Below are 15000 nucleotides of genomic sequence, written 5' to 3'. Positions count from 1 at the left end.
GTGTACATTTCACATAAGTATGTAATACCTCTAAAAAATAAATAAATACAATTAGGATAATTTTTTTTTTCTCTCTCTTTCTTCGTGCACGCGCCTTCTCTCTTTGTCGCGTGTGCGCGCACGTCCCCCCCCCCCCCCTCCCTCTCCTCCGCCGTAAACAGCTGCGCGCATGCGCGTCCAGTCTCGGAGAGTCAGAGGCAGACAGAGCGAGACCAAAGAGCAAAGAAGAAAAAGAAGAAAACAGTATATATTTAAAAGAAATAAATAAAATAGGATTGCAAAGAAAGCAAACGTGGGAGAATTACGAGTGTGTAAGTAAAGCGTTTGATACGGATATATTTATAGAACACAGAAAAAGCGACAGGGGGCGGCGCTCTAGCTAGCATAGCACAGAGAGAAAACACTAGCTAGCGTGTTTGTTTGTGTGTTTATTTATTTGTTTATTTTATTAGGGCTCGTGGCTTTTTGCTGTAGTCGACGCAGTAGGGCTGATAAAGAATCTCGGAGTGGCGTGTGTTGCACGTGACAGTCTGAACACGCTCGTTATAAGACTTCATAACACACGCGCACGCACACGTTGGTGCACTTCTAGTGAACTTCTCCGATTTCTTGCGAACGTCTTGAAGGATCCTCGTGCGAGTTGTAAGTTTCGTGCAAAGCCCAGGAGAAGGTGTGCATCGAAGAACTGCACACAAACACACTGCCGAACTAGTTTTATCTACAGGAACGCGCATCTAACGTGCACCCTGAGGTTCTCTCGGTGATCACATCCATCAAGTGTGCACATGTCCATCATCCTAACCAGTGCATGGTGTTTTTATATGTGAATTTTCATGCAGCAGAGCAAATGATCAGGTCCTGAAGCTCTACCTGCTGGGTGGAGTGTACAGTGGTCGCCCCATGTTGGTACCACGTGACCAAAAGGTGTAGACGAGAACGGTTGGAGATGAAGATTGGGAAGTCTGCAATGATCCTCAATAGGATCAGATGCACTAGACGTCTAAGGCCGTCTGGACGTCCAACTCGTCTGGACGTCTAAGGCCGTCTGGACGTCCAACTCGTCTGGACGTCTAAGCCCGTCTGGACGTCCAACTCGTCTGGACGTCTAAGCCCGTCTGGACGTCTCGCAGTAGGAGCGTCTGTTGGGTTAATTTGTTTTTTAAAGTATAAAATTAACAATTTGTAAAATCGTTCACACATTTGTTTCCAGTCGCTTCCCAAACGTTGAAACGTCTGCAAACGTTCACGTCCCCCATGCACTGCGCACGAGCGAGAAGTAAGACACTTGGACCAGCGTTGTTTCTGCCCGATGTTTATTTAAAAAAGGTCGTTGCCTTGTTTTCACATTGTTCCACGTTTAGCTGCATTACGCCTGACGGAGAACGGCGTCTCGGTGTATACTGAGGGCTGAAACGGAGAGAAAAATATGTTGATGGTTGTGTGGAGATGATGTGTAACGGCGTCATTAGTAGAGCCGTATACTGTAGAGGGTCCGGTAGTGAAGCAGTGATGAAGTCTCTGACCAGTCCTACAAAGCACTTCATCACTACGAAGTGGTAGACGTCGAGGCAGACGGGCGGGGGTTTCTTCGGGACAGGGACAATAGTGGACAGTTTGAAGCATGAGGGGACACCAGACTGTTTCAGGGAGACGTTGAATATCTGAACACCGCGGCTCACGTGCTCTTGTCCTGTTTTCTTCCCAGGCAGCAGCATCATCAGCGAGAGGACCTTCACCGAGACACTACACCGTATACACACACTAAAGACAACACACTACACCCAGATCACCTCCGAGCCCATTTTGATGCGATACGAGCACTTGGCGAAATATCTGACACTCCGTCATGGCCTCTGTCTCCAAAACCTCCGAGCTGGACATCCCAGATAACCACCAGGAGAGCTGGCAGACTCTGCTCGCAGCCGCCGAGGCGTACAGCCAGAAGTCGGGCTGCGACCTGGCCATCCTGACCGCCTGCAGGAAGTTCCTTCCGTCCGGCATCAAGGGAGACGGCGGGAAAAAGAGAGAAGGGGGCGGAGCCGTGCCGGCAGGGGGCAGGAAATGGGATTACACTTATCACGTGTGGGGGCAGGGGGCGCTCGCCGAGGCGTCACGCCGGTACCTGGACGACATCGCCGTTCTCCATTCCACCACGGTGCTGACGACGCAGAGACACACCCGCCTCGCTGCCGGAGAGGGCGGGGCTAAACTGGGCGTGGACATTCCCTCAGACAGGCCGGTTAGTGACTTGTCATGTGACCAAGACTTTGTCTTTTCAGATAAAAAAAAATAAATAAAAATATTATACATTTATATTAATATTAAATAATTTAAATGTAAAAAAAAAAAAAAACAAGAAAAAAAAAAAAAAAAATTTTAATATATTTTATTTATGCATTTTTTTGTTTATTTGATTTTGATCAGTTTTATTGAATCACGTAATTAAAAAAAACATTTTCGTTTTTTTAAATTTATTCCAGCATTTTAATTATTTTTTTATTATTTATATATATTTTTTTGTCTTAAAAAATAATTATATATATATATAAAATTAATATTATTATTATATGTTTTTTTATGTATTTCATGTGTTAGTTTTTGTCCTAATTGATCCATTTCCAAAATAATTTTCCTAATAATTAATCCTTTAATTTTCAGATAATTTTAATGAAATATTTATTGATATTTTATTTAATCCTGGTGTCATGACTGATCTCTACCTCTATCTCTTCTCTCAGACCTCAGTGGGAGATGGAGGTTCTGGTTCATTGAGTCCAGGACTGAGACTTTACTCTCAGAGCTACCCGTCCATCTACAGTCCTGCGCCGGTCAGCGTCCTCCCCTCTGTCCAGCAGGGGAACGGAGGGAGAGAGAGAGAAAGAGCGGCATTGGAGGAGGTGGAGAGAGCAAGGGAGAGGGCTGGCATCGTGGACCTGGAGGAGGAAGAGGAGGAGGACGGAGAGGAGGACGACATGGATGGACGCAGACGGAACCTCAATGAGTCGACAGGTGTGTGTGTGTGTGTGTGTGTGTACACCTGGGCTTTTTTGTTTCATCAATCACTCTTCATAACTGTCTCCATTGTCTGTCTCTCGCTCTGTCGTTCTCTCAGGCGTGTTCTCCATGGATGAAGATTCTCTGTCTCACGACTGTGAGCCGTTTTTCGAGTCGGACGCTGAAGAGGAAAGCACAGACGGTGAGAGTTTAACCCCTCACAGATCTTTTCACGTCGTTGTGTAACGCTCACCTGGACTCTGAAGATCACTTATTGTAATGCTAACGTGGCCACTAGGGGTCAGACTGAGACCTGATTAGGATGATGGTGTTTTGTGTGTGTGTGTGTGTGTGTGTGTGTTTAGGTTCTCTGAGTGAAGAAGCTCCTCCTCCTCCACGAGGTCTGGCCATGGGTCCCTCGCTTCTGTCTCGCTCGTCTCATCCCACGGCCTTGGCTCGCTCGCTGCCTGTCTCCGTGCCCGTGTGGGGCTACAGGAACAACCGATCGGCACAGGGCGACTCTCACAGCGGAGAACGGGTGAGCTCACGTTATCTTTATGCGTAAACAGGAATTATACAAATCTTGATATGTCATTTAATAATTTTTTTTTTGCATTATCCAACGTCCAGGTTCCATACGATCATTAATTCTAAACTGTACTAATTGGGTGGGCGGGGCTTACTATTCAAATGAGCTGGTTTGGTTAAACGGTTATATGAATTACTTTCTTCAGATTTGAATAAAAAGTCAGAGAACATAGGCGAAGTCTTGTTTCTTTATTGTGTGTGTGTGTGTGTGTGTGTGTGTGTGTGTGTGTGTTGCAGGTGGGCTGTGCAGATCTGGATCACATTGCCGCCAGCATGAAAGCTCTTCTGGCTCCAGCAGCCACCGATGGGACGGAGATGTTCGGAGCTCTGCCTCGGCCTCGACTCAACACGGGCGACTTCTCTCTCAAGCACTGATGATGGACGTGTGTGTGTGATAGATGTGTGTGTGCGTGCGTGTGTGTGTGTGAGAGAGAAACGGTATTCTGAGAGACGTGACGTGTGTGAGAGAAAACAAACTGGGATGTAAATATGAAAAGCCCGATTTCTTTCTCTTTTTTTTTTTCTTTTTTTTTTTTTTTTATGAGGCAGGAGGAAAACCCAAGTTTCAAGATCTTACGGATCCGTAATCGAGTCGTTTCTGAGATCAGTGTTTGCCTTTTTCTGAAGCTGTGACTGAATGAAGCTGAGTGTGTGTGTGTGTGTGTGTGTGTGTGTGTGTGTGTGTGTGTGTGTGTGTGTGTGTGTTTAGAGAGGATCCAAGATGAAAAGGAAAGTTTCAATAGGGAAGAAAAAAAAAGTTCACTTTCTTTTTTTTTTTCTTTTTTTTTTTAAGCGTTAAAATCCACGTTCAGGATGAAGAACTCTGAGATCTGATACACGATACGCTGTGGATATTTACGGAACCAAATCACCGTTATATCGTTACACACCGTGGTTTATTAACTCCGTTTTCTTTTAAATCCTTTGACATCATGCTCATATCGTCCAATCATCTTCCAGCATTGTCCCACTTCATTTCCATACATGGTATGGGGGCGGGGCATTCATTTTAGTTCCCCTCCACAAATAATACATATCAAAACCATTTCTCTCGCTCTTTTTTTTTTCTTCTTTTCCCTACCATATATTGCAGATGTTCTTGTAATTCGGATCGGAACGATGACGATGTTTCTGGTCTGGGGAATTGTGTGGACAAGGGACTCTCGTCGACGTAAAAAGGAATGGGGGAGAAAAAAAGACTGTGAAATGTCTAGCTTTTTATTCGAACCTATTTTCGTTTGCGATGTTTGCTCGCTTTGTTATTAGCGGTTCTGTCGCTAAACTAGATTTAAGGTGTCAGCACTTGTCCACGTGCGATTCTGCACGATGCAAATTTACACACTGACGCTGAAGGGTTTTGTGACTGTGAACGAGAAACACTACGTTCTTTACAGATCGAAACACTACGCTCCAATTCTTCTGAGGTGTTTTTTTTTTTTTTTTTGCATTGCGCCATCTGGTGGTGTGAGTGACGATGACGGCGTTAATTATTCATTCACATCATGTGCTCAGTGTTTAAACCAATGTTTAGAATAAAAAATGATCAATTGTTGTTCTCTTCCGACTTCATTGTTTATGGTGTGTGGTGTGGGCGTGTCGTTGATTCTAATTGGTCGAAAGCGACGAGCTGTTTTCTAGGACGTGCTGCAGCTGTTCACCATTAGTACATTGTGGTTTCCGTAGTAACGGCTCGTTCAGTTGAATTGATTTATAATTCATGTTCGCCATATCGCGTCCTCCGTGAACGAGCCGTCGCTATAGAAACACAGAGGTATATTGTTTAATGTAACTTATGGTGTGAGGACTTGGTGACACTTCCAGGACCAATCAAATCGCAGAAATCAGGAAGGGGCGGAGCTTCAGTAGGAACATCACTTTATTTCGTTTTTAATACAAATGTTTCTACATGCGGGAGGAGAATGCAAGGAGGAACCGTTCCTTCATGCCGTGGCGTTTCGGTCGCTGTTGCTTGAAGGACCTGGACCGCCGCTAGTCTTTCCTCCGGATCCAACACTGGGATTTCAGCCCCACCCAGAACCCGGGAAGGAGCTCGTCTGTGAAGCAGGTTTTGTAGCGGTGTAGGAGCCGGGCCTCTCTCGGCTCTCCGTCCACTAGGTAGAAGGCGACCACGCCGGCTGGGTGGTCTACGTAGATCCCGATAGTGTTGCTACGGTTACCGGGGACCTCCACACTCTCTCCGTCGTGCCAGGCTTGGTAATGAGACCCGCCCCAGCCCAAGGCCCACGACGAGTCGTTCTCGCCCAGGCCGCACTCGCCGTCTTTAGCCTTCCTCCCGCTGCTGGTGTACACCACTCCCACCACCACCCAACCCTCATACTCCACCTCCCAGTAACCACGGCGACCGCGGAGACCCTCCTTACACAGCACCTGGAACACAATGAGGGGCGGAGAACGATCATCTACAAGCGGGTGCTCCTCAATTCTCCATCATTATCTTTCATTACTACAACGACCTCTAGAGCCTGCAAGCTCCTCTTCTACATGACTTACCAGCACAAAACCCCTACAGTACCATTTACTACATACATCCTCCTGTTTACCAATTTTCATAATCGACCCCTAACACATACACACAACTTTCATTCTGTTATCCTTCTGTTTTGTTCCATTTCCATAATTCATTTTCAGAAAATGAAAAAAAAAAGTTTCTGTGAAGTCCAGAACCTGTCTAGCTCAGAACAAGTGTGTGTGTGTGTGTGTGTGTGTGTGTGTGTGTGTGTGTGTGTGTGTGTGTGTGTGTGTGTGTGTGTGTGTGTGTTTAGGTAATAAATTACATATCTTTAAAGATGAAGTTAAAATGGTTAAAATTGCTGAGCCGTTTTCAGACTGACCTTTCAACTTACAAAAAAACAAAACAAATGTGTTTATGGGAAATGTGCACATTTGCAGATAAGAAAGAAAGAAAGAAAGAAAGAAAAAAAGAAAGAAAGAAAGAAAGAAAGAAAGAAAGAAAGAAAGAATACACTATTAAAATCGAATTCTAAAATTTGTTTTGGAAATTTTTTTGAATCAACTAATTTCTCTTTCTCACACACACACACACACACACACACACACACTGATATACAGCAGGTAAAATAAGTATTGAACACGTCACCATTTTTTCAAGAAAATATATTTTTCTAAAGGTGCTATTGACATGAAATCTTTACCAGATGTTGGTAAGAACCAATACAATCCACAGAAATCGAACCAGACGTGTCCATAAATGGAGTTATGTGTAATAATGTGAACTGGCACTAGGGAGAGTATGGAACACGATGTAGTTAATACTTTGTATAGAAGCCTTTGTTGGTAATTATGGTTTTAAGACGTCTCCTGTATGGAGAAACTGGTACACGCATTGCTCAGGTGTGATTTTGGCCCATTCTTCTACACAAACACTCGTCAAATCTTGAAGGTTCCGTGACCTTTTCTATGAACTCTGATCTTTTGTTCTTTCCATAGATTTTGAATGGGTTTCAAGGCAGGCGATTGGCTGAACCATTGTAGCAGCTTTATTTTCTTTCTCTGAGAGTTGAGAGTTTCCTCAGCTGTGTGTTTGGGATCATCGACTTGCTGAAATGTCCACCCTCGTTTCTTCTCCATCATCCTGGTAGATGGCAGCAGATTTTTATTAAGAATGTCTCGTACATTTTTCCATTCATCCTTCCTCCAAACTTCTCTGTTGGTCTGGCGTTTCTGGGGTGATGTGCAGTTCCATTTGTCCTCCAAACATGGTGTGTATTATGGCATCCAAAGATTTAGATTTTGGAGACTTTATTCTCCCAGTATTTCACATGCTTGTCCAAATGTCGTGCAGCAAACTTTAGACGCGCTTCAACATGTTCTTCAGCAGTGGAGTCTTGCGTGGTGAACGTGCACACAGGACATGGAGGTTCAGTGCATTACTTATTGCTTTCCTTGAAACGATTGTACCTACTAATTTCAGGTCTTTCTGAAGCTCTCCAGAAGTGGAAATCTCTTGGGCAGGTCTTCTGATCTTTTTACTCCTCTGTCAGAAATCTGGTCATGGTTGCCTTATGGTGAAATGTTCTTTCCACTTCTGGCCCCAGCAGTGCTCAATGGAACATTTAGAAGTTTAGAAATCCTTCTGTAACCAATGCCATCAGTATGTTTGTCCAACAATAAGGTGGTGAAGCTTTTTCTTGTGTGACGTCTTGGTAACGGAACACCTTCATACAGGCCATTAGTTGGGACTGAAGCAGCTGATATGAATGTGCACTGACACGGGGCAGGACTGCTTTCTAATTACTGACTGATTTCAGCTGGTGTCGTGGCTTTCCTGCCTTGTTTCACCTCCATTTCTTAACATTGTTTGTGTGTTCAATATTTATGCACACAGGGCCGCTGGAAGTAATTTTGAACAGGGGGTGCTGTGAATTTTTATTTTTTTATTTTTTGACAAAAAACTATGAGCCTATGGGCGTAGAATCAATTGTTAGAATACATTTTAAAAAATAACATAGGGCTGTGAGGATGGCGCCTTTTTTTTTTTTTTTACCACCGCGGTGGTAGTGGACCAAATACCGGCGGTGTTGCTGTGGTTGGGGGGTTGTTTTGATTTGAAATAATAATTAAAAAAATAAAAAAAACAAAGAAACAACACACTGAAGCCTGTAAAGCATTGAAATAAATATCAGTAAATACTGGTAACTTACATAATATAATAAAGTTGAATCCATTTAAAAAAAAAAAAAAAAAAAAAACAGTTGTATATTTCCACACAAAGACGCGTTATAAGCCTCCCGCTCTGCGCTTTGAGAGGGATGTGGAACACGAGCAGGAAAGAGACCACCGATCTCTTTTTCTGATATCTTCATGTTGTTGTAAAAGGTATGAAAAGCTAATTTTATCTTCCACAAGGGCAAGGCATTTAGGCTATGTGTGCGCGCTGCCAGAGAAAGCCAAACTCAAATCACCCGCGCGTGTGAAACGCGTTTTACAAATGAACTTGAAAAATCAATATAAGTAAAATAATCAAAATAATTAAATTAAAATCCAAAATACACTTAATAGCCTACGTGTGTCAAAATCATTTCCTAAAATATTCATAAGGAATTTATAAATTGTGCAAAATATTTTTAATAGGCCTACATTTAAAAAAAATCTCTCTCTCGCCAATAGGGGGTGCTGCAGCACCCCCAGCACCCCCACTTTCTGCGGCCATGTATGCACATCTACGGTTTGATTTCTTTGTGAACTGCATATTTTGTTACCAACATCTGGTAAAATTCATGTCAATAGCACCTTTAGAAATATATTTACGAGAAACATTATGACATGTTCAATACTTATTTTACCAGCTGTGTGTAAATATATTATTGGATATTTTGGGAAAGTCTGCCATAATATCTTTTTGGAATACGGATAGAGTATTATTTTTAAAGAAAGGAAGAAATAAAGTTGAAACCATGAGGACCTGAGGAGCATTCTCGTATCTTTCGGGTCGGTCCAGTACAGGACACGGCTGCTCGGACATCCTGGACACTTTAGCCCCACCCTCTGAGATCCAGAGTAGTTTCTGAGCCGTTCTGTCGTCCACAGTGAGAGGGATCCAGTCTGACAGAACACACAGGGACGGAAAAACGTTCAGCAAGTGACCTCAAATCAGCAGCACTTCTTACTATTAAATAATGTCTACTGAACTACAGATCCGCTTCACGTGTCCAACAGGTTTGCTCTCCTCAGTGAAGCACCTGCTGAAAAACCTGAAAGAGCTCTGGTTACGAGGCACATGAAATTAGCGAGACGTTTCGGAGCACCAGCAGCACCGGTCAGGTGTATACCGGGAGCCACGGCGCCAGACATAGCAGGTAAGCTTAAATTTTAAGCAAAGCACAAGTTCTCTAAGATAGTTTTTTACAAATGGAGCTAACGATATACACCTTCGACAGTCAGAGGTTACTGAGAGTAATTTTATAGAGGTGTGTAAATTAGTGAAGGCAATGTCCGATGCAGTAACATGCTCTGGCCCCATCCGTGGCGATGCAGCTTACAGCAGGTTATGGTCACTGAACCGCTGGATGTCCGAGTGATGCTCAAAAAACAATGTGGGCCAGAGCCAAGGCCAGGGAACAGATAAACAGGCTAAACCGACCGTCTGCTAGCTGCACAGTGTCCCCTATCTCACGTCTTTGTTACCTTCTGGTTCTTCCTTGTAATTCCTATGGTATAGCGAGTCTTGCTGGAGTCCCCAACTGCAGAGTGTCCTTAACTTTCATACAACAATAAGGAGACTTAATAATCTTTATACTTCTCTTCCTGTCACCCATCTTCTCTCTCTCTCTCTCTCTCTCTCTCTCTCTCTCTCTCTCTCTCTCTCTCTCTCTCTCTCTCTCTCTCTCTCTCTCTTTCTTTCTTTGAGGATGGATTTGGACTGTAGTTAATGTTACAGTCTGCTACACTGACTCAGGTCTACAGTTTGCATCTGATCACCATCACTGCCCCTCAACATTTTTTATCTCTAATAAATGGACATTCAGTGCCACCCAGATGAGGATGAGGTTCCCTCTTGAGTCTGTTTCCTCTCAAGGTTTCTCCCTTATGTCATCTCAGGGACTTTAGTCGCCACCAGTTTGTTTATTAAAGACAAACTTACACTTATAAAGAACAATTAATTAATTATTTATTACCACATTATTTGTGTGAAGTGTTTTGAGACAATGTTCATTGTTTAAAGTGCAATACAAATAAACATACATTTAATTGAACTAATGTGTAGGTGAAGAACGGCCCGAGGCCCAACCACAGTCCACTATTAACACCTGAATTTCCAGCCAATCACAATCCACTATTCACACCTGAACCGTGTGTAAATAAATGTACAGTCAGCCCCTGACCTATGAGTGCCCGACTTTCCGGACATACAAACACGGCCATGGAAACCCAAAGAAAAAAAAAGGAAAATCAAAATATATTCAAGAAAACTTTCATAATTCGTGTGCGTTATTCAGATTTGACAACGCCGCAAACAGAGGGAGAAGAAGAAGAAGAAAGCCTGGCAGGCAGGCATTGTTTGACCGAGACACGTGAGTCTCACTCTTCTCGACTCGAACACTTCTCCGGGTCCCAATCAATTTTGTAAGTTGGGGCCTGTTTATCTTTTTCACTGTAATGTATAATAATAATGTGAAAAATACAAATCTGGCATACGTTTAATCAGTTCCTCTCGGGTTGTGGGTTCAGGAACACAAGCATCATATGGTGGTGCTTCCTCTGTAATGAAAACAAGAAAACAAACAATATATATATATATCCATGTTTTAATGATATGCATTCATTTTGTTTATTTATCAAGGCAGTTTATATCAGCATATCCAAGCCCCAGGTTCTCCCACAACACCTCAATGCTGCAGTCCCTTCACTGGCTTCCCATAAATGGGCCAGAACTTCTTATACATCTCAGCTCTTATCTCCACCGGCATTGAATCCTCACTTATATCTTACTGGTCCCACCATCTCTCAGGGTACAAAGAAGACACGCTTCCAGACTTCTCTCTGTTCTGGTAATAAAGTGGTGGAACAGCTGAGTCACTCGCATTTTTGTGGAGGAAGTCTGAACATCTACCTCCTTCAGCAGAACTAAAATCAGCACTTCTTGTATATAATAAAATGCTATCGTACGATTTTTTCTCCCAACAGAGATTTATTTATAGACTTATTGTTGTCTTAATCTGCACATTTTAATCACATGTATTTAACTCTGATCACATGTATTTAAATAAATCTGATCTATGTTATTAGACATTTGGGAAAGTCTGGCATAATATCTGTTTCGTTACTGATGGAAATAAAGTAAAGTGGAAATGGTCAAGAGGAGATGTTTGTCTTTACACCATCAGAATCTTTTTGTCGTTTCCTTTAAACCGTCATTTAAAAACAGGACGGATTTGAGAACAAATCCAATACATCATAAAGCCTTTATCTTTCGAGAGTGTGTAATAAAATACTGATTATTCCAAGAAACGCAAAAGTGTTAGGCTTTGGATTCTTTTTTCCCCATCACTGACTCTGGAGACTCTTTCCAGACATGTTAACATCTGCTACTTGAAGGAAACTTCAGCACTTTAATTGTTCACACTTTCACACCTTTAATCGTTAATAAAGAAACGATGTGGAAACGAATAGACACGTTCTGACCCTATCGGAATCCAGAATCCAGTGAGTTGCTTAGCAGCTACACACACACACACACACACACACACACACACACACACACACACACACACACACCACGTCGTTACCTGCTCGAGCTGCAGCTTTTGATCCTTTTTTTCCTACAACAGACAGAAAAAACATCAAAGAGACACGTTTCAGTAGTTTCTTTATTCTTAATAATGTTAAAAAAATACCAAAATGAAATACCAAAAAATTATAATATATAAATATAATACTAATAAATATGAAGCCTAATGATTTCAAATATTATATAATATAATATAACAATAATTATAATATAATATAAAACAGTATATTATATAAATACATATATATATAAATATTATATTATAAATATTATATTAGAATATAATATTATTTTTTTATAAATAAATAAATAAAATAATATTATTATAATTTATTATATATTATATTTGAAAATATGACATTATTATATAACAGTATATTTGATATGATGTAATATTATTATAACGATTTATATTGCTATTAAATGTGTAAAAGAATGCAAATAACATGATATTGATTATTATTACTAATATATATTTCTTAATAACTAAAATAAAAAAAGATATAATAATAATAATTATATTATTATATTAATAATGTTTATTTTTTTTTACTACTTTTATGACTTTAATTCTTTCCTGTCATGAATAAAAAAAATGATCGAAATCTTGGATTGTTTTGAAGCTTTAACTAAAAAAAAAAAATATCCGACAGGGATTGGATTTCGTCCGATCCTCAAGGCTTCAATATCGCTAGCGAAGTAAAAGCAATCCTATCAAACACACACACACACACACACACACACACACACACACACACACACACACACACACAAACAGGATATCGAAACATATGCTCTCATTAATCATGATCACTGAAAGGCTACAAGGGACATAAATGTGAGGATCACGTCTCCGGAAATCAGATACTACACGGACGTCGTGGACGATTAAGAACCCGATCTGTAATCAGACGTCCATTAGTCCAGCTACAAATAGTGGATGCTGAGAGGATTCCTTCGTCACCATGGCGAGAGAAGGACGAAGAGAGGTAAAGAGGACGGAGGACGTGGATGTGGAGTTCGTCTGAGGACACCGACAGAACGTCCCCCCTGTCCACATCATGGAAACAAAACATGATCACGTGCAAAAAAAGATTAATGATGTGGGGAAAGGAAATAAATGAATCTTGTGGGAAAAATTCATGCGGAAAACATCCACAGTTTCTACGTGGAGACGTGAACAATCGAGACGTCTCGTTTGTTTGGTGTCTCGTTTCATTCCTTGCAGTCAGGGCTGAGGAAAGTTTAGCTAGTTTGCTAGCACTGACTCGATTAGCCTGGTTCTTTGCTTATTCCTGGGTAGGTTGACTAGCAAAGCTAAGCTCAATTAGCTAACACGACTTAGCGGGATATTTTCATTCTGGCTCGTTTGTTAGCAAAGCATGCTAGTGTTAGGACTGTGTAGGTCCTGGGAAATGTACAATTTCAAGATTCATGAGGAAGTTGAGGAAGTTTTACTATTTATTAGGGATGATAAGATTCAGCGATTTGCTTCATTAAAGTAAAAAAAAAAAGAAGTGTGCATCGCATACGAGGCATTTGTATCACGACACATCATTTTTAACATATTTGCATTAGTAAAATTTTTTATTATTGTCTCGAGCGCGTTCTCTCAGCTACGTAAACACGGCGTATCACAACACTACGGAGGCCGAGGCGTGTCCCGAGAGTCACAGAAAATACAGATTAACATGGCAGAGGTAGAGCTGTAACTTCCTGCAGACACAACAGGAAAGAAAGGGGTGTTTATCGTATCAGCAGCTGCTTCATATGTATCTTTAATGCATCATATCATTAGTAATGCATCTAGATGTGAATTGAATGGGTCTCGGCGATGGAGGTGCACATTCGCAGTGATTACAAGTCTATTAGTTAAACGTATGACTCAATTTAGCCCTCAGTCACAAGACCTCACACCACACAGCTTGAACGTTTCTCCACAAGCTCAAGCTGATCTGTTAGTTTTGGCCCCCGAGCTCCTGTTCAGCCTGGCTCCTGCTCCAGGATCAGGTTTAAACCCAGAGTCAGATGGATGGAAGCAACAGCACGATGGATGCTCGATGACCTAGATGATCTCCTATAAGGCTCTCTGCGGGGGCCGCACGCTGAGAGGCGGCCCTCTGATGGACGTTCATGTGACACGGGTTGAAAAAAAAGCAAGGGCACAGATGCACAAACAAGATCATTGCCCGAGCAACGTGACTCACTCATGACCTCCCTTCGAATTTGGAAGAACGTGGAGTTTTCACTGAAGGACGAGGGACTCGGCTGGAGAGAAGCCGAGAAGGCCATACATGGAGGGTAGAGATTTGAAACCCGAAGAGCATGAGGAGTACGAGAGAGGGAGAGAGAAAGAGAAAGACAGATGGCGGGAGGACGGTCGATGACAGGAACGTGTTGGCAGGATGAAGGATGATGTGCACGGCTGGCAGATGCAGAACTGCGCGAGAACACGAGAGCCATGAAACCGAAGCCTCGCCTGAACGAGCTCCGCGTTAAAGCTGTCATAAAATCAACACTAATAACACGTTTATGATCGTTAGTGTACATCTCTCACTCCATCAATCAGTTCACACATACTGGAAACAATAATAACAACAACAACAACATAGAAAACATATCAAATGTTGAAACTGAGGAAATGAAGAAATGGAAGAATTTGCTTCAACACGTCTAAAGAATTGGCACAGAGCCATGTTTCCCACTGAGCAGCATTCCCTCTTCTTTTAACTACAGTCTATATATGTCTGGTGACTGAGGAGACCAGTTGCAGAAGTTTCAGGAGAGGAATGTTGTCAAGTTTGTATCTCAAACAAGATTCTACCTACTCAACAGTCCCTGGTCTTTTTTGTCATTTTTCTCATTTAATGATGCGCCAGATGTTTTGGAATGGTGAAAGGTATAGATTGCAGTTCAACAACCCAAAAGTCTTCTACTACAAAGCCATGCTTGTTTTAATAACTGCAAGATTAAACTGCCTGATAAAAGACGTTTTCTGGATGGAAGCAATTGTTGCTCTTAAACCTGAATATAGCGTTTAGCATGATGGAGCCTTTCCAGATGTTCTGTAAATGTAAAAATTCAACTGTTTTGCAATTTGATGTTGAGGAACATTATTCTGAAGTTGTTCAGCAATTTATAGACTCCGT

General features: G+C 41.8%; 2 protein-coding genes across 4 annotated transcripts in view; one reads left to right on the top strand and one right to left on the bottom strand.

The window, feature by feature from the left end:
- Window positions 1-144: 144 nt before the first annotated feature.
- Window positions 145-5134, top strand: akt1s1 (AKT1 substrate 1 (proline-rich)). The gene is made up of 6 exons (XM_083567049.1): window positions 145-311; window positions 1706-2239; window positions 2739-3009; window positions 3113-3196; window positions 3360-3532; window positions 3820-5134. The coding sequence occupies exons 2-6, from the start codon at window positions 1847-1849 to the stop codon at window positions 3955-3957; spliced, it is 1059 nt and encodes a 352-aa protein (XP_083423175.1). The 5' UTR covers window positions 145-311; window positions 1706-1846; the 3' UTR covers window positions 3958-5134.
- Window positions 5135-5435: 301 nt separating this feature from the next.
- LOC310740373 (stonustoxin subunit beta) overlaps window positions 5436-15000 on the bottom strand; it is a 15461-nt gene continuing 5896 nt past the window's right edge. For 2 of the 3 annotated variants that reach the window (XM_083567069.1, XM_083567068.1), the window contains 4 exons: window positions 11850-11882; window positions 10759-10821; window positions 9026-9165; window positions 5436-5970 (listed from right to left, as the gene is read on the bottom strand). In XM_083567069.1, the coding sequence (XP_083423195.1) occupies window positions 5572-5970; window positions 9026-9165; window positions 10759-10821; window positions 11850-11882 (635 nt within the window). In that variant the 3' untranslated portion in view covers window positions 5436-5571. The remainder of the gene's footprint in view (window positions 5971-9025; window positions 9166-10758; window positions 10822-11849; window positions 11883-15000) is intronic. The other variant, XM_083567070.1, reaches the window with a different exon arrangement.

The sequence above is a fragment of the Silurus aristotelis genome (genome assembly GCF_946808225.1).
Source record: "Silurus aristotelis genome assembly, chromosome: 17".
NCBI lineage: Eukaryota > Metazoa > Chordata > Actinopteri > Siluriformes > Siluridae > Silurus > Silurus aristotelis.
This window is presented reverse-complemented; position numbering and strand designations above follow the sequence as displayed.